We start from the raw sequence: 20,301 nt of genomic DNA on the forward strand, positions 1-20,301 counted from the left end.
TTAATGGTGAAGGAGGGCACCTACATGTGGGTACAGTGGGTTTGGGGGGGTTAGAGGGCTCCCATTTACCACCACAAGTGGTACAGGTAGAGGGGGATGGGCCTGGGTCCGCCTGCCTGAAGTGCACTGTATTACCCACTAAAACTGCTCCAGGGACAGGACTTGTTGCTGCTGTATAACCTTGGCACAGCAGTTCACACCGTAAGACTAATCTCGCTGAAAACGTCCTTTATTTCAATAACCGCGTTTACTCACAGTTAACTGCAGATCACAGGTTGTGCCCCACTGGCAACGAGTCTCCGTGGTACTAAGATTAGCAGTAGGTCAGAGCTGGCAGAATGATGTACAATGCCCTCTTTCGGCAACATTCAAGGGAAGAACTAAGTTCTGTAACGTGGCTAACACACGAAAGGGATCTAAAACGGACTTACAAAAATGGCCACTACCTCGTGGACTACCGGAAACAAAACAGGGCACACTCTGACCCAGTAAGCAGAGGGAAAAGCACCATGGGAGAAGAGCCTACCAACTACCAACATCGTGAGACTGTAACACAAGCTAGTGAAATCACGGAGCCCAATACCCTACACCCACCACAATGCAATGCTGATGTGACCCTGCAGTGCACCCGAGAGCCACATCTGATCCAGGGAAAGGCTGTGAGAGGATCGAACACATTCTGCTGTCATAGAGGTGGGTACAGAATTTGAGGGTGGCATAGAGGTTGGGAAATAAGGTTTTTGCAAGTAGGGTTTTTTTTGGTGGGAGGGGGTTAGTGATCACTGGGGGAGTCAGGGGAGGTGATTCCCGATTCCCTCCAGTGGTCATCTGGTCATTTAGGGCACTTTTTAGGGACCTGTTCGTGAGAAAAAAGGGTCCAAAAAAGTGTCCTAAATTAACTCGCTAAAAATGTCTTTCTTTTTTCCATTATCGGCCGAGCGCGCCCATCTCTGCTCGGCCAATAACCACGCCCCAGTCCCGCCTTCACCATGCCTCCGACACGCCCCTGTCAACTTTATTCGTTCCCGCGACGGAGTGCAGTTAAAGACGACCAAAATCGGCTTTCGATTATACTGATTTGGCCGCCCACGGGAAACAGACGCCCATCTCCCGAACATGGGCGTTTTTCTATTTTCGAAAATAAGCAGGAATGTGTCCTGAGGTAAAATCACAATACGTGCATGCAAAGCACACGCTAAAAAATATTTCTGAATTTTTCTTGGAGGGGGTGTGTCTGGGCCAGAAAGTTGTCATGACAGTGCAAATTAGTTAGCACAATCACCTTACCACACATTAACTGATTAGCGTACAATTAGCGCATCAGCCCTTAACACCTACAAATGGGTGGTGGTAAGGTCTCACATGCTAATTTTTGTTAATGGCCACAGGCTATTGGCAACATTAGCGAATGGCCATTCACTGGAAAAATGGTAAATTATTCCAAAGAGAGGAGTCTACTATGCTAAAACTAGAATTACAGATTGTGTCTAGATACTTACCCGATACTGCAGGCATGGGGAAGGATTGAGGGTAAGATATCTGTAACATATAGATTTTTGTTTTCCTTTCTTTCTCTGTAACTTGCTGTGGAAAACTGCAATATCATGTTAGGTCTATCCTATTTTAATACAGCACTGATGCTGTACTCTCTAATTTTTTCATTCACTCTCATCCATCATTTACCCTTTGGTGATTTAATTTATATTATATGAAAACTCCTGAAACAGGCTAACTACCAAAACACAGTGCTGTGTCGAGTCCACACCAATAAACGTTTTACCATCTTAAGAAGTCTATTCATTTGATCTTGGTCAGCCTGGTCATTTTCCCACTCTCTTTTACTGCTTGTCTGTTTACCATGGGATCTCAGTGTTCCTCTGCCTAGGCGAACTTACACAACACTGTGTGGCACCAGGGCTTGCTTCTGAAAGACCCCTTCAGAGAGCATGAACAATACAATAGGGACTTCGGAACTAGCAGCAGCTATATTGGTTTACAGGCTTTGAGTTTTGATGGACAGACTTCAGCTAATCAGGGTGATGGAACACAGGGATAAATTATATCACCCACACAGGGTGGATTATGGCGGACTGTGCTGCATGATCCATGATCATTGCTGGCTCACCTACAGTTGGAACCCTTTTTCTTAACATTTGAAAAGGGGTTGAAAACAATTTTATTTACTGATGCATATGGAAGTATGAGGGGGTGAGGGCAGTGGAGCCCATCAGTGTGGACCACAGGACAAAAGAATTCTCTTTCTCTTTGTACCTTTACTATCTTGTTACTCTGAATTGTCTGTAAAATTATTATTGTAAACCGCTATGAAAGTAATTACCATATTGTGGTATATCAAATGGAATTAAATTGGAAATTGAAAAATTGTTCCACGTTCTTTTAGGTCACAGTAATGTTAAAACTAGGGAAAGAAGAATTTCCTCCACCTCCAGAAGTGGTGTCAGGTAGGAGCCAGCAGGAAGTTTCAGGTCTTAATGGAGGTGCTGGTGACAGGAGTCACTGGGAACAAATTTAACTTGTTTACCTCTGGTTGATCCACAGTTTTTTGGTATTTAATTGTTGAGCAATTCATTACCTTACTCTTTAGTAGTGTTCCCACCCTAGTCAAAGTTTTCATTTTATGTATGTTTTATTCTTATATTTTTACTTACTGTTATAGCAATGTTATTTTATAGTGTGAAAATCCTTGATATCTCAATTGAAACGTAGTACAGTGCAATCCGCTTAAGTGCAAGGGTCTGGGACCAAAGAAATACATGCAGTTAACCGGAGCGTGCACTTAACCGTTGTGACCCAAAGAAGCTTGACATCTGATAAACACATGTATAGTACTGTTTATTACACGTACAATATACAGTCTCCGTTAAATGACGTTATAGTCTCCGTTAACTGACGTTAGGCTTACTTGAAGTAATCAGTGATAGTCCTCTGTACACTATTGTGTCTGTGAGTTCCATAGACTACGTCTGCCAGATGGTAAAAACTGTCATAGCACTGACATCCAGTGGCCTCCAGATAGACCCGCACGGTGTTGAGACTCTCGAGCGCTCTTGCAAAAGTGACTGGAGGCTGTTGAATTTCATCAGCATGTGCCTCGCTGCTCATTTCATCATCAGCTGTTGCCTGCACGTAGGCACATATCTCGACATCAGTGCTGTTGTCAGCTGTTTGTAGATCGTAATCAACAGCTACGTAGTGATGAAACTCCTTTTCAGTAACACCAGCTGGGATGTCAATAGCTTGTTCATCTGACGTGTTTGCAACAGCTGCATCTGTTTCATCCCTCTCCACATCCCTAACAAAGCTTGCCCGCTTGTAGCAGTTCACAATGGTTGCCTGTGTAACATGATTCCAGGCTTCTTTCCGCATATGTAGGGAATCCAACAGTGAAAGACTACGAGCCAGTTCAACAGCACATTTATCCTTGTCAGTCTGGTCATCCATAATGCTCATCAGATGACGTAGCACAAGAGCCCGATAATGTTGTTTGAAATTGGCTATTATGCCCTGATCCATAGGTTGGATCAGAGAGGTAGTGTTTGGTGGCAGGAAAACCACCTTGACATTAGACAGCCTGACATCATCACTGTGTGCAGCACAATTATCACAAAGGAACAAAATCTGATGCTTTTGTACTTGCATGCTAGTGTCTAACTTCTTTAGCCACTGCTTCCAAATTTCCCCCGTCATCCATGAATTTGCGTTAGACTCGTATGACACAGGAAGTCGCTTAACTTTCTTGAAGCAACGGGGCTGTTTGCTCTTTCCACTGACGAGGGGTTCCAATTTCTCACTCCCATCCATATTGCAGCAAAAAAGGATCATCAGTCGGTCCTTCGACATTTTACTTCCTGTAGTTTCGGCTTGTTTGAATGCAAGTGTTCCATCAGGAACCACTCGCCAGTAGAGACCTTTTTTCTCAGCATTGAAAATGTCACGAGGTGCAAACTCGTTCAAGATGGTAGGAAGAACTGAAGCAACCCAATTTTCAGCACCAAAGTCATCAGCGTCTTGTTTTTCACCATGCTGTTTCTTGAATTTTATGTTGTTCCTCTCCTTCCATCTTTCCAACCATCCAACAGTGGCTTTGAATTCAGTTAGTCCAAGACTTTCAGCTAGCTGATTAGCTTTCTCCATAAGCAGTGGACCACTGACAGAAAACTGTCTGCTCCAGACTTGAGAAAGCCACCGAAGAAGAGCATCTTCTACATCCTCAGCTTTTCCCGTCCGTTTTCGTTTCCTGTGTGGATTTGTATTGTTTTGCCAGTGTTCCAGAAGCTGATCTTTCTGCTTCAAGATACGTGAAATTTGACTGGGATTGACACCATATTCTTTAGCAATAGATGCTTGATTGTTTATTTTCTAATTTTTTTAAGAACTGCTATTCGTTCAGCCAGTGTTAAAGTCTTACAGTTGTGCGACGACGATGACTCCAGTGTACACTCTTACAACTTTCTTTTGCTTATTCTGCCTGTGGCAATTAACCAACGAGATTTGAAATTTACTGTCCCCTTGTCACGTGCCAATCGGCTTCCATATTCCGTGCATGCGCTTATGCTGAGTCTTTCCTGCAGTGGAGCGGTCTTAAACCATGCATATAAGCGAATCTTGCACTTATCAGTGGTGCGCTAAACCAAAGTTTGTCCCCATAGAAATTGATGGCGCCAAAAACGGGACCGAAGTATGGCATGCAGTTAAACAGAGCATGTGCTAATCCAACGTGCACTTAAATGGAGTGCACTGTAAATTCATTTAAATACATTAAAATAAGTAAATAAATAACTTCATGGCGTGTACCCTTGACTTTGTATTTTTTTAGAGAGTAAACTATCAATTCACATTTACCTGGAGTGAAGTAATCTAATGGTTAGTGCAGTGGGCTGAAAACCATGGGAACCAGGTTCCATTCCCACTGCAGCTCCTTGTGACCATGGGTAAGTCACTTAACCCTCCACTTTCCTTGGATAAATCCACATTGACTCTGTCCCATTAAACTTTTTTTTTTTAGGTTTTTAGTAAATTTGTTCTTCATAACAGTTTTTACCGTTTTGCTCCGCACTGACATTAGGCTCACCAATCTGTTGTTTCCTGGATCACCCTTATATATTGTCAACATTTGCTTATTTCCAATCTGAAGAATAAGTTAGTCCAATAAAAAAGGTATCATCTTATTTTCTTTTCTCTGTTTTGATTTATTTCTATTTATTACCTTTAAAAGTGGACTAACATGGCCTTTAATCTGGAACACCCTGGAACTCTTTTTAAAAATTGTTGTTACATTGGCCACTGTCCGATCTTTGGGTACCATGACAATTTTAATGATAGTAATGTTTAACCTAACAGTAGACCTGCAATTTAATTTTTGAGTCTTTTCAGTACTCTGGGGTGTACACCACCTGGTCCAGGCGATTTACTGCTCTTTAACTTGTTGATTTTGCTGATTACATCTTCCAGGTTCAACAAGACTTGTTTCAGTTCCTCAACATCATCACCTTTAAATACCATTGCTGGCATGGGCAGCTCCCTTACATTTACCTACACATAAGCATTACTCTAGAAATACTAGGTACATGCATTTATACCTGCTATTTAGAATGAATTATTTTAGGTGGATACCACCTAAAATGGCAGGTAAACCCCCCTGTTTACTAAGCTGCGCTGGTGGCTGCCATGCGGCAATGTATTTAAAGTGAATGGGCTGTGTCTGAATTAGCGTGTGGCTCAGTAAACAGGGGGGAAAGTTGAATAAATATAGGTGGTGTGTATATAATTTACTCACATACTGGGCAGGAAATTTTCTCTGCAGATAAAGCACTGTTTTTACTTGCAGAAATTATTTTCAAAATTACTCTAGCTTCATAGATACCCCAATTAAACTTTTGCAGTTAATCAACACAAAACTTGTAAATAAGAATATGCTTCTTATTAAGCAAGCTTAAACTTCTTGTCAAGACAGCAAACACTTAAGTTCACTGTTGTTAGTAAACACTTTGTAGGGCTTTGTAGGCAAACAACTGCTTAAAAGAACACACACATAAAAAATACTATAGCTTACTGTCAAACAGCAACACTGGGTTAAGAGAGACAAACTTGTTGCATCTTAGAAGGTAAATGGCCCAAACCTAGACACTGAGCCACTAGGAAACACCAGGTGTCATGGAATGTAGAAGATGGTGGCAAACCTCTGCAATATTTTGCAAAGAAACATTAATCAGGGAACCACGGTAGGCAATGATTGCCTAAACCTTTTCACCATGAAGATCATCATAAAACTGAACACTTTAATCTTACTACAAATAAACAAGCAGAAAAATGAATTAATGTACACACTGCTCATTAAGTAAAAATGAGTAAGTAAACACAGAAACACAGATGTTATCAGATACCAACTAGTCTGCCTGACTGTGCCTGCCTACTGAGCTGTCACAGATTTAATTTAACAATTCATAGACTGCCATTCCTGACAGAATTACATAGGGCAGTGAAGAATGAAAATATAAAGCAGAACATGCAAGATGACAACATAAAGGCCATTCAAAATCATGAGCAGAGAAATCTATGGTAAAAACACTGAAAAAAAACTGATTAACTGAAAGCTTACACTATTTTTAAACTCTTTGAAGGAGTTGGGTTAGAATATTTGATTCAACTATTTTCTTTTCTGAAAATGTCAACATTTTAATATCTTATACATTCCTATGCCGCAAGGTGTATGTTATTTTAATATTTTCAAAAGTTCCTTTGGATTTCTGGATGCTCAATGTTGGAGCTCTCTTCCGAACAATCTCAACTCTTATTTTCTCTTTTAGTGTTCTCTCAAAATGTTTTTATTTCAGAAATTCTTATGTTAATATGTTTATATTTACCTGTATTTCCTGATTAATTTGTTAGCTCTTGTACAGGCCCTTTTACTAAAGCTTAGAGCACGCTAAATGCAAAGAAGCCCATTTTATTGTGTATGTTATTTTGGAAAATGCCTAGAATTGAAGATAGAATGGTCTATAAATTTTTTAAATAAATAAATTTTACATCAATGGGCTTCTTAGCAGTTAATGCGTGCTAAGCCTTAGTAAAAGGGCCCCCATAGTGTATTACTACTGTTGTAATCCACTTCGTGATTCAGCAGAATATAAATCCCAGAGTAGATTACACTAGCATGAGGAAATTGGTTGCAAAGTATGAGGGCTATGGTTGAGAAAGTCATACTCTTGATTCTGGTATGTTTGAAAGAATGTACAAGAAAATGTGAATCCATGAATGTACCAGGCTAATTTATCCCTCAAAGAAGGTAGGACCCTAGCCTCTTATTGCTTTGAAAGTCAGCAGAAGTACTTTAAACTTAGTTCTGGTACCTACAGATAACCAGTGAAATTCTTTCATCAATAGAGTGGAATCTTTCTATATAAGACTCATCCAAGATCAGGCATGTGGCAGAATTATTTCTTAATCAATCTCATAAAGAGATTGGCTCATAAAGAGGCCAGAGGCCACTGCAATAGTCAAGCTGGGGGTCACCTCCGTCAATGCACAGGTATCCAAAAAAAGGCCAGATCAACCTTACCATTAACAGTTTTAGAAAATATTTCCTCTGTAACTGATTCTATATTACATAGTAACATAGTAGATGACGGCAGAAAAAGACCTGCATGGTCCATCCAGTCTGCCCAAGAAGATAAATTCATATGTGCTACTTTTTATTTGTACCTGTCCTCTTCAGGGCACAGACCGTATAAGTCTGGCCAGCACTACCCCCGCCTCCCAACCACCAGCCCCGCCCTCCCACCACCAGCTCTGGCCCAGACCGTATAAGTCTGCCCAGCACTATCCTCGCCTCCCAACTACCAGTCCCGCCTCCCACCACCAGCTCTGGCACAGACCATATAAGTCTGCCCAGCACTATCTCCGCCTTCCAACCACCAGCCCCGCCTCCCACCACCGGCTCTGGCACAGACCGTGTAAGTCTGCCCACCACTAGCCCCGCCTCCCAACCACTAGCCCCGCCTCCCAACCACCGGCTCTGCCACCTGAACTCGGCTAAGCTCCCAAGGATACATTCCTTCTGAACAGAATTCCTTTATGTTTATCCCACGCATGTTTGAATTCTGTTACCGTTTTCATCTCCACCACCTCTCACAGGAGGGCATTCCAAGTATCCACCACTCTCTCCGTGAAAAAGTACTTCCTGACATTTTTCCTGAGTCTGCCCCCCTTCACTCTCATTTCATGTCCTCTCGTTCTACCGCCTTCGCATCTCCAGATTCTATATTAAAGAAATTAATCAGGATTACCTTATGATCTTTCACCGGTATTGACACAGTCCCCGAGAATTCATCTATACGAGCACAAGGACTTTGAAAGATATGGCAGAATGGATCTTACCTTACAGTTTCAGTTGTGTGTCTATTTAGTTTGTTTATTTAATGGTAGTCAATTGGAAATGTGAGACAAAAGAAAACATTTGTGCAGACAAAACATCATTACCAGCCTTTATTAGAAACAACTCAACATCATGGGATAATTCTAAGTGGGTGCCTCTTTTAAGGCATCCTGATGCCTCAAAAAAACAGCCTATTCTATAATAGCATCTGGGTGCCTTGATTCCATCATAGAATACTAGCAGAACCTGGTATTGGGGCACCTAAAATCTAGGCAACTGTAATTACATCAGCCACAGACTTGACTTAACCCCAGGTGCATAAATGTAGCAAGGGCGCATATAATTTATAGTATTCTGTAAGTGGCACACATTAAGTGCCAGTACTGTTCATGCCCCTCCCATAGTCTGCCCATGTGAATACCCCCTTATATTTTTACACTATGCCACTTACGTGCGCCCTTACAGAATAGTGATTAGCTGCTTTGCTGCTACTTATGCGTGTTAATGTAAACTTACCCATGAAAGTGCTGATATTCCGTACATTTATATGTACAAGTAGCATGTAAACGTGGGTGCCCAGTTATAGAACTGCCCTTCATCTGCACAGATTTAATACCTGACACACATCAGAAATAATAATCTCAGCCTATTCAATTCCTATGTGCTTCCTCTCATTTGTTGCGCAGGAATTGCTAGTGTGGCTTTCTAAAAGAAGCCCTCAGAGAACAGAAGGAAGAATATGTGGGGCAATCAGGACATAGAGAGCTTGCAGGGATAGCCAGGTGGTGAGCTAGAAGAAATGAGAGTGGAGGGGGGGGGGGTCAGTCAGAGAAAAAGACATCCCCTCCACAAGGCTCAAGCAAAAGGATTAGGGCGAGTGTTTTGAGCCTTGCCGTAGATTTTCTCAAAGAGATGAGTTTTCAATAGTTTGCGGAAGTTGGTTAGTTCGTAGATTGTTTTCAGGTTGCGTGGTAATGTATTCCAGAATTGCGTGCTTATATAAGAGAAGGTTGAGGCGTGTATTACTTTGTATTTTATGCCTTTGCACTTAGGGAATTGGAGATTGAGGAAAGTTCAGGATGATCTTTTAGCATTTCTGGGTGGCAGGTCTATTAACTCAGACATGTATGCAGGGGCTTCACCGTGAATGATTTTGTGCACTAAGGTGCATACTTTAAAGGTGATATGTTCCTTGAGTGGGAGCCAGTGTAATTTCTCACGCAAAGGTTTTGCACTTTTGTATTTTGGTTTTCCGAAGAGGAGTCTGGCTGCTGTGTTCTGGGCTGTTTGAAGTTTCCTCAGTATTTGTTCTTTGCAGCCTGCATATAGCGAATTGCAGTAGTCTAGATGACTGAGTACGAGTGATTGCACTAGGCTACGGAAGACAGATCTCGGAAAGAATGGTTTAATTCTTTTCAGTTTCCACATGGAGTAGAACATCTTTTTGGTTGTGTTGTTCGCGTGAGTCTCAAGTGTTAGGTGGCGGTCAATGGTGACTCCAAGGATTTTTAGAGTTTCTGAGATTGGCAGATTTAGTTTAGGTGTGTTAATAGCGGTAAATTTTTTCATGTTGTATTGGGAGGTAAGTATGAGGCATTGAGTTTTTTCTGCGTTCAGTTTCAGTCGGAATGCATCTGCCCAGGTGTTCATGATGTTTAGGGGTTGAAAACTGTCCGTTTCCTGATTAAAAAGCCATATTTCATTATTCGGTGTTTATGTCAGGTACTGTGGGGTATGCCTTCTTGAACAGGTGAGCTTTTAGGTTTTTTTCGGAATTCTAGTTGATTATTCGTAGATTTCAAAATGATATGCTCCTTGGTCATTATCTTTCAGTGGGCGACAAAGCATGCACCGGCAGCGTGCACCACACAGAATATAGCAAGCTTTTAAGAGTGAAACCAGTGATGTCACCTCTGGGATGGTTCAGGGCAGAGCTTGCTGCCAAGTTTGCAGTGCTACTGAATAGCAAATAGGAGCTTGTTTTCCTTATGGCAGTGGTTCCTAAACCTGGTCCTGGAGGCACCTCAACCAGTCAGGTTTTTAGGACATTTACAATGAACAATGTAAAAGTCCCACTGCACAACACAGGAAGGGGGGGCAGAACTGCAACAGGGCAGCAGCATGTCCACTGGTCCTACAAAGTCCACCCAGAGGTGCTCTGTGGTAATAATATAAAGCATAATACAGTGCAACATTAACGGACAACCATCCAAAATTTAGTCTTACCATGAAAGTACCAAAAAATAACCAAAACAATTAAACACTCTCCTAAGCAAATACCAAATGAAATCAGGGACCAGAGTAGGCAGTAAGAGGCCTCTAACGAGGCAGCAGGCAAGCCAAAAAGACATGCAGCTCCTCCACTGTGGTGAGGCTCAGGGTGCAATTCTTGTGAACAATCCGCACCTTAGCGGGATTCTCTAGAGCAAATTTAATGCCTCATGCAAATAACTGTGAACAAAATGGCGTTAACACTCTGCGTTGCTCAGCTACCTTGTGTGAGAAGGCTTCGAAATGCAACTTGTGTCCTTTATAATCCAAAACATACTGCTGTTTAAACAAATCCAAAATCTTAGCTGTGACAGCATTGTTCAAAAACTGGGAAAGGACCATTCGCGCTCTGTCCTCACTGTCCCTCCAACCAACCCAGTGCACGCGCTCCATCTGCACCAGACACAGACTTGAAGGAAGGCCCAGGGTCTGCGGGATCCATTTTTCCACCACATACACCAGATTCGCATCCTTCACACTTTCAAGGAGGCCTATAATGCAAATATTTTTACGCCTCCTGCGATTTTCTTGGTTCGCCATGTGGTCCAACAGAACCTTCATCTGCACTTCTATGTGACTCAACGTAGCATCCCCAGCCTCACACGATCCTCCTTGGTTGGCTACGCGGGTCTCCACCTGTTGAAGTCTAAAGACTTTGTGGCAGGGCATGCAACTAATCTCTTCCATTGCTGTGTGCAACTTTGCCAATTTTGGGACAGATTGCTCATACAGACCTGTATCATGTCTTCTGAACATGGCAGGGACACCTCTGTTTGGATCCCCACCACTTTTCTTGGAGATCCCGCTTTGTCCTTTTCTGGCCACAATGGTTTAAATCGGCATAACTTTGCCAAACAGGCAAGAATAGCACCTAGATTCACCCAACAAACTCTGGAAGGTAGTGCTCACTGCTGATCTAGGTTTTAGGTCACTCATTCCTGATATTAATAAACAAGCAGGGGTTTTAGAGGGAATAGAAGTGGAGCTGAGCCGTTCTGCCGGAAATCATCAGGTGACCCCCCGTTCTTATGATTTGCTGATTTTGTACTCTGTGTTGCCTGGCTTAAATAAACACACAAAACCATTCTCATGGCTTAGGTTCTAAAGGTTCTCTTTTTATAGGGTGTACAGCTAAGTAAAATATTTCAATATGTGCCAAATTCACTATCAAATCTACATTGTGCTGAGGTTTCCTCTAACTGCATACCACTAGAACCACTTCAGGACTCCGTATAGGGACTTGTTGCTTATGAAGCAACATGCAACAATGAAAACTAGCAATACAAGCATAGTTCACAATTATCTACATTTAACATTGATATATAAATAGGGCTTCTATTCTTAGGTGTTCATAAATTGATACATTTAGATGTTCATTTTTTTTTATTTATTTTATTTTTGTTACATTTGTACCCCGCGTTTTCCCACTCATGGCAGGCTCAATGCGGCTTACGTGGGGCAATGGAGGGTTAAGTGACTTGCCCAGAGTCACAAGGAGCTGCCTGTGCCTGAAGTGGGAATCAAACTCAGTTCCTCAGTTCCCCAGGACCAAAGTCCACCAACCTAACCACTAGGCCACTCCTCCACTCCAGCTAATTAGGGGTTCTTTAAAGGTATATTGCTGGATACCATTTCTGGTGGAATCAAATATGTACATTTGTGCCACTTAGGCAAGATCAGCACAGAAAAAAAAATATCTGAGAAGAGGATATAAGACAAGCCTAGGGAAGAATGAGAACGCCAAGGAAAGTGATGTTTTTTCAGTGTTTATCCAATAAACACCTATTTTAATTTATTTGCATCACAGGTGTTTTATCAGTATTTATCAGGTAAAACCTAAAATCAGAAGCCTTATCTATAATTCCTTAAAATATAAATTTCATTGACAGTTTTATATTTACTTATTTCAATACAAGTATGGATGGCTGGTCCCCACATAGAATGGCGGGCATGGGGATGGACTGTGCAGGTCTTTATCTGCCATCTTTTATAATACTATCAAACCAAGTACTAGTACAGAAAAATATCTTAGTAGGAAGAAACAAAATTAAAAGAAGGAATACTAACACATATCAGGTAACCCTATCTGCCAGACATCACAAGCACCTAATTCAGAAGGGGTCCAAAATCAACTTAAAGGGATATCACTTTGAAGCAATAATACATTCCATGACACTAACATAAATCAGTGAGAAATTATATTTGTCATACAAAGTCAGTCTGAGACACTTCCAGGATTCTCTTGCTATTAATAAAAACTGTTCAGATGGCTTAGAAAAAAGCATATTTCACAGAATGATTTTCACAATCCATCTAGGGGTCCTTTTATTAAGCTGCGGGGTGAGCACTAATGCATTGCTGTGTATACTAACTGATTAACACTTTTTCACCTCCTTCTCCTAAGAGGATAAAAAGATTTAGTTTGTTTGAGCAACTGTTGGCTTTTCAAAATCCTAGAGATTGGAAAGAGCTAGCATTAAGACTAGATAATTGTATAGCTACATTCTCTTTCGGAACACCTTAAGACTACTCTTTTTAAAAGATCTGTATGTTAGTGACTCGTTTCTGCTGGTGTTATTGCAATTCCCGAGTTTTTGTCTTGGTTTATTGATTTTTAACTTTGTAAATCGCTTTGAATCTAGTGATACAAGCGGTCTAGAAGTTCAATGTAAAGTAAAGATATTAAAAAGTTAGCAACTAGCACTACATTATTGCACTAAGCCAATTAGCTCCTGGTTTTATCTCACACACATAGACTTGAATCTTAACAGAAATCTATGAAACAGAAAGGAGGTGTTGCTCTACAAGTCGTTGGTGAGGCCCCACTTGGAGTATTGTGTTCAGTTTTGGAGACCGTATCTTGCTAAAGATGTAAAAAGACTGGACGCGGTGCAAAGAAAAGCTACAAAAATGGTATGGGATTTGCGTTGCAAACCATACGAGGAGAGACTTGCTGACCTGAACATGTATACCTTGGAGGAAAGGAGAAACAGGGGAGATATGGATACAGACATTCAAATATTTGAAAGGTATTAATCCGCAAATGAACCTTTTCTGGAGACGGGAAGGCGGTAAAACTAGAGGACATGAATTGAGGTTGAAGGGGGGCAGACTCAGGACTAATGTCAGGAAGTATTTTTTCATGGAGAGGGTGGTGGATATGGATTGCCCTCCCGCGTGAGGTGGTGGAGATGAAAACAATAATGGAATTCAAACATGCGTGGAATAAACACAAAGGAATCCTGTTTAGAAGGAATGGTTCCATGGAATCTTAGCGGAGATTGGGTGGCGACGCTGGTAATTGGGAAACAAAACGGGAGCTGGGCAGATTTCTACGGTCTATGCCCTGATCGTGACTAAATAGATAGGGATGGGCTGGAGTGTAATTTTAAGGGGCTTCGATGTTAGCTTCAGAACTTGGTACAAGAACAGTACTGGGCAGACTTCTACAGTCTGTGCCCTGAGAAAGACAAGGAAAATCAAACTTGGGTATACATATAAAGTAACACATACCATGTAAAATGAATTTATCTTGTTGGGCAGACTGGATGGACCATACAGGTCTTTATCTGCCGTCATTTACTATGCTACTATGTAGAAGTATATTATTTTTATATAATGCCACAACAGGATTTTTAAAGAACTATTTTAAAATGGTGGATATGTGAAGCTAGGCAGATGACACCAAGTTTAATGAAGACAAGTCTTCAAAACAGAAAACTGTTAAACCCTTAGCAGCCTCAGTTTAAGTATTGGTTAATAATATCTTCTCAGCTTTAAAGTAACATATTGTCTGCCAAACATTCCCCAGCAACTGCTTAGCTTAGCTTACATTCTTGAAACAGCCTGGAGCTGAAGACACTGAAAAAACAAAGAACAATAGGACTACATACAACAGAGAAGAAGTTAGATAGGTCTCTATTTCAATTATACTCTGACAACAGTCAGCATATACGAAGACTCATTTCTTGGAGAAAGGGCAAACAATGACCTTCACTGCTTATCATTGAAATATTATATTCATACCTTATTAGAAATTAATATTGGCTGGTAACTAAAACTAGCATCTACCAAGCATCTAAAAAAGTCATGCATATTTAGTTAATTTGAATTTTATAACATGCAAATGAAATATGCAGCTTAATGCTATGATGTTTGCTTCCTCCAAAAAGTAAGTACTTCAATGTATTCAGGTATTAATGTTCAAATGTGAAAAAAAAAAAAAAAATATATATATATATATATATATATATATATATATATATATATATATATATATGTTTGTTTTTTTAAACAACAACGCTATTTAATTTACTGATTTGGACAGTGTTAATGGTACACATATCATGAAAACCTTCCACAGAGGATAAGAAGGAAAAATTATGTTTTACCTGATAATTTTCTTTCCTTTAGTTGCAGCAGATGAATCCAGACACTTGTGGGTTTTGATCATCTACCAGCAAGTGGAGATAGAGAGCACTGAACTGAACTCTTATAGGATGGTATGCTCCTTGGTCAGTTAATATTTCTCATAACAAAGCAGAAGGAATAAATTAAGCACATTTCCCCTTCCTCGCAGGGGTAAAACATGAACAATAGAATTTCTGGTATGGAAAACATTTATGAATAAATATCAAATAGCAGCAACAACTCTGAACAGAGAGCTGAATAGATATTTTTAAAAAACGGTCACTTAAAACAGGGTAGGACTCTGGATTCATCTGCTGCAATTAAAGAAAAGAAAATTATCAGGCAAGTCATAATTTTTCCGTCATCACTCAACATATTTCTTCAAAAGAAAAAAAACAGAGATTCTGCCTAGAAGGCGCCATGGCCCAAGCAGAATGTTCCCGGAGACTGACTGGAAGCTGCTTACCACACAGAAGATAAGCTGAAGCTATAGCCTCTAACCCAATGAGCAATAGTCACTTGGGAAGCTGCATTACCCCCATTCAGACCCGAAAACAGAATAAAAGATGACCCAATGGAGAAATTCATTGGTAGCTTTAAAGTACTGAAGAAGTACGCAACGAACATCAAGAAGGGCAGCAAATGAAAGTCCTTCTCATAATCCTCTTCCCTAAATGAAGAAACAAAGGCTGATTGAGGTGAAATGCAGACACTACTTTAGGAAGAAAGGAAGGAACTGTGCATATCATTACCTCCGCTTCAGAAAAACGAAGGAATGGATCTTTACAGGCAGCACCTGTAGCTCAGAAACCCTGCACACAGACGAGACTGTGACAAGGAAAACAGATTTAAGTGTAAGATCCTTTAGAGTAGCTCTCTGTAACAGCTCAAAGGGTGTCTTCTGCATAGACTGAAGCACAAGATTAAGATTCCATTTGGGACACAGATGCCGGATAAAATGATTAACTCCTCTCAAGAAATGAACGATATCAGGATGACAGGCTAGGGAAGAATTCAGAATTCTACCTTGATAACAGGCGAGGGCTGCCACTTGAACTCAGAGAGAACTGTAAGCCAAACCTTTCTTCAGGCCATCCTGCAACAATGCCAAAATTTGGGGTAAAGAAGAGTGAAATGAAGACAAAGATCTTTTGGAATATCATACCTCAAAAACCTGCTAGACTCAAGTATAAGTCACAGAGGTAGAGTGCTTCTTTGCTTGAAGTGATGTACTAACATCGTCAGAATAACCCTTTAATTTTGACCTCTCAAGAGCCAGGCCATAAAATGAAAGCGGGACGGATCCTCCATTTGAACTGGACCTTGAAGGAGCATGTCTTCACTCAGGGGAAGATTGAACAGTCTATCCACCAGCAGCCAAACTAGATCTGCTTACCTTGGCCTTCTGGGCCAGTCTGAAACTATTAGAATTACAAGGCCCCGATGGAGAACCCTGTCCATCACTAGTCACAGAGGATATACATAAAGGAGAGCCAGCTCTAGCCATGGTTGGAGAAGAGCATCCAGATCCTTTGAACCATACTCACTTTTTCTGCTGAAAAACCTAGGAATGTTGACATTGCGATGAGTCACCATGAGGTCCATAATCAGCGTGCTCCACTTTTAAGCCACAAGTTGGAAGGCATCTAGTGACAGTTCCCATTCTCCTGGATCCAAGGAGTTCAAGCTCAGGTTGTCCACTTGCACATTCAGCATACCCACTATGTGAACCGCTGAAATCTGTTGTGACACTCCACCTATTGTAAAAAAAAGCCAAGCCTCCTTTATTAAAGGAACACTGTGTCACCTTGCCTGTTGCTGTAAGCCACCGCTGTGATGTTGTCCAAAAGAATGAGGACTGGTTTGTCCTCCAAGAGGGACTGAAAATCCAGAACAGTCTTGCATACTGCATTGAGTTCTAAATGACTGACTGGCTACTGCGATTCTGTTTTGTTCCGTAGAGCTTGAGTGTTATGTCGAAGGAAGTGAGCTCCTCAACCCATCAGACTTGCATCTGTTATCACCACAGTCCAAACAGGAGAGGCCAGAGAAATGCCTCAGAGAAGACTGCAGGATCAAAACCACCAGTTCATGCTGTTCTTCAATTGAGAAGATGGAACCAGATGATTCTTTATTAGCCTCAGAAACAAAAAGGGGTTCGAAGTTTCCACAAAAGTTCAACAAAAAAGAAAAAAGTGGAAAAACACAACTTCAAGAGATCAATCCGAGAGCATCTCACCCCTTGTCTCGGATTGATCTCTTGAAGTTGTGTTTTTCCACTTTTTTCTTATTTGTTGTCTTTATTAGCCTCAGCAGCTGTGAATAATAATAAACCTGACAAAGCTGTGTTTCACAATTCAAATATGCCTGCGTCAGGGGAGTAAATTATCTACCAACAATATAAAAAATAAAAACTATATAAATGACCAAAAATAGTATAAATGAACATGATATATGACTGCTACATATTAGAATACCAGAAACATGTAAACAGACATCTTAAATTACTTTCAGAACAAAACATATGTATTGTAACTTACTGACAAATATGAGAATGAAAATAAAAACAACAATAATAAGAAAGAATCACTTTGATAAAAACGGGTCTGATTCAACATGAGGAGCATACCTTATATAAAAGTTGTGGAAGTTGAAAAGAAGAATCTAAACCTCTGGTTCTATATTCAATAATGCATTCGGAAACAACTTCAAATGAAGCTCAGCGAGTAAAAATCCTCTTAAAATAAACTTAGGCAACAAAAAATTCAACAGTAAGCACTATTCTACAAAGGGTGCGTGCCTTGTATAGAATAGTGCTTAGCGCGGATCCTGTGCCTGTCAGGTGCCAGATTTACACCTGCTGAAACCTGTTGTAAATTCCAGCGCCCAAGTTAGGCGCAGTTTGGTAGTATACTGTAATTTTGCATACAAATTTTCAAAAAGCCCCTGTGGCCATGGCCAGCACTCACTTATTGATTATCCAATTTATTTGTGCGCGTATCTCGGAAACATACCCAAAGTTGGGCGAACAACTCTAGGCACCAAATACAGACTCCCAAGGTAAATGCTTACAAGTGGTTTAGTAAAAGGGCCCCTTTGTATTATTCCAAGGGCTGATTTGGGGCATCAAAACAAATCTACAGACTGTCCTATAAACAATAACATACAGAATCCATATGAGAAATGTGGACATAAAAAAATTAAAAAAAAATTAAAAAATGAAATCCACTGCACAAATTCCCACCCTTTTTATAGTGAATGGTAGGACCAAGCTATAGTTACAATCTGTGCAACTCACCTGTTAGTTCCTATTCAAACTACCCCCACCACCACTAATGAAAGAAGATGGGCTAGGAGCAATTTTTACATCCTGTATGGCTGAACTGCTCACACATTCCTTTGTACTGTACTGTCTCCATTGGCAACCCTCAGTAAGTGCATTCTGCAAATATTTATAAAACCCTAAAGTCATTTACAATGAATGGACAACAAATTCTCTTCCTTATTTTTGTAATGAACCCTGTTTACCTCTCAGACGCTGATTCTCTTCCTGTCCTATCAAGATTTTAGTTTTCCTTTCTGCTTCATTTAGTCTGTAAACCCTTGTTGAATTTGTTCAAAGGCAGTATAGTAAGTCCCACAATAAACAATGTACAGCACCCAACTGAACCATGATAGATTCAAATATCACTAAGCAAGGTAGCAATGAAGCAACCTAATCAGCCTATCATTTCTTTCCAGTTCCAAAGCAAAGGGCAATCTTAATTGTAGGAATGTTTTATGTATTGATTGTAAGAACTGTACAAACAAAACCTGTGACACGTGGGCAATGGCTTACAGTTACTATGAACTACAAGTGGTTCAGAGAAATAAATTAAATATGCAATGGGCACTGTATATCAAATATATGATCTCTCGACCGTCTTATTCATGAAACAGATAAAATTCACTCATTTTGCTAAGCAATACCTGATGAGTTTTCCTTTTTTTGTTAACGGCATCTCTTTCTTTACCTGTCTTAGCAATTTCTCTATGGCTGACATGACCATGAGCCCCCTCCACACAACTGGTGTTGTCTCTTCTATCAGAAAACCAATTGACATGCTGAAACAATGGAAAAAGCCAGATGACTTATAATTATATGGCCACTTGTCTAGTCAGCCCCTAACTTGTGCAGCAAGCATGTACTTAAGTTATACCAGTTTTTCAAGGGGAAAGTTTGCACATACTTTCACTTTGAATATTTCTCCATAGAAAAGAAAATACATGGCATGCACAGTTTTCCTACCTTATTTTATGCATGTATTTTATAAACTAATGACCATATCTTCACATTTGATACAACCAATATACTCCTATATTGTTCACATTAAATGAACCTCAGCGTTGTCACTCAGCGCTAAAGTAGAGTGGATGATGCTGATCTGAGTAGAATTTCTGTGATTGGTGGGTTAGAAGTCTGGTGATAATATTAGAAAGTGTTTGTAATGTTAGCTGCCATCTTGATGAAAACAAGGAGCATAAGGCCTCATTTTCAAAGCACTTAGACTTACAAAGTTGCATGTGCTACTATGGAACTAGGGGCCATATTTACTAAGCCGTGCTGAAGGCGCAGAAACTTTTTAGATCGCTAACACTAGAGACACCCATAGGAATATAATGGGTGTCTCTATTTTAAGCACAGCTTATTTAACAGGGCCCTTTGTAAGTCTAAGTGCTTTGAAAATACACCTCATAGTCAGAAAGGTGGATCGGGCTATATGTAAGGTAAAACATTTTAGAGGAATAATATGGTAGAGTGATGAGAACAACAAGAGGTCCATCATTTAATCCAGGGGGTTTCCTTGAAACAGCATCAGCAAAACATGGTGCATGCGAGTGCCCCCCAAGCCATCAGTTTATAAGAACACTTTACTAAGGAGTACAAAGTTTTGGATATTAAATATAAACGTAAAAAAGAAAAACAGAAAAATTAAGAAGAAAAAGAGAACCGATGAAGATATGAGTGCATAAACCTCGGGGGAGAAAGTATAAATACTCTCAAGTGGCACTATTGCAATTCATTTAATTTGAACAATATAGGAGTATATTTGTTGCATCAAATGTGAAGATGGTGGTCGTTATATGAAAGAAAGCACATTTGGTATATATTTCTTATCCAGTACATTGTATTTTATAAACTATGCACATGAACTCTAACTTTTATCCAATCTCATCCTCAGGAA

At 40.3% G+C, this 20,301-nt stretch overlaps 1 protein-coding gene across 2 annotated transcripts in view; it reads right to left on the reverse strand.

Moving 5' to 3' along the window:
• The window catches only part of NUBPL (nucleotide binding protein like), a 149,709-nt gene that overhangs the window by 82,563 nt on the left and 46,845 nt on the right, over nt 1-20,301 (reverse strand). For both annotated transcript variants that reach the window (XM_030214497.1, XM_030214496.1), the window contains exon 6: nt 19,090-19,180. In XM_030214497.1, coding sequence (XP_030070357.1) covers nt 19,090-19,180 — 91 coding nt within the window. The remainder of the gene's footprint in view (nt 1-19,089; nt 19,181-20,301) is intronic.

This window comes from Microcaecilia unicolor, chromosome 9 (genome assembly GCF_901765095.1).
Source record: "Microcaecilia unicolor chromosome 9, aMicUni1.1, whole genome shotgun sequence".
In the NCBI taxonomy this organism is placed as follows: domain Eukaryota; kingdom Metazoa; phylum Chordata; class Amphibia; order Gymnophiona; family Siphonopidae; genus Microcaecilia; species Microcaecilia unicolor.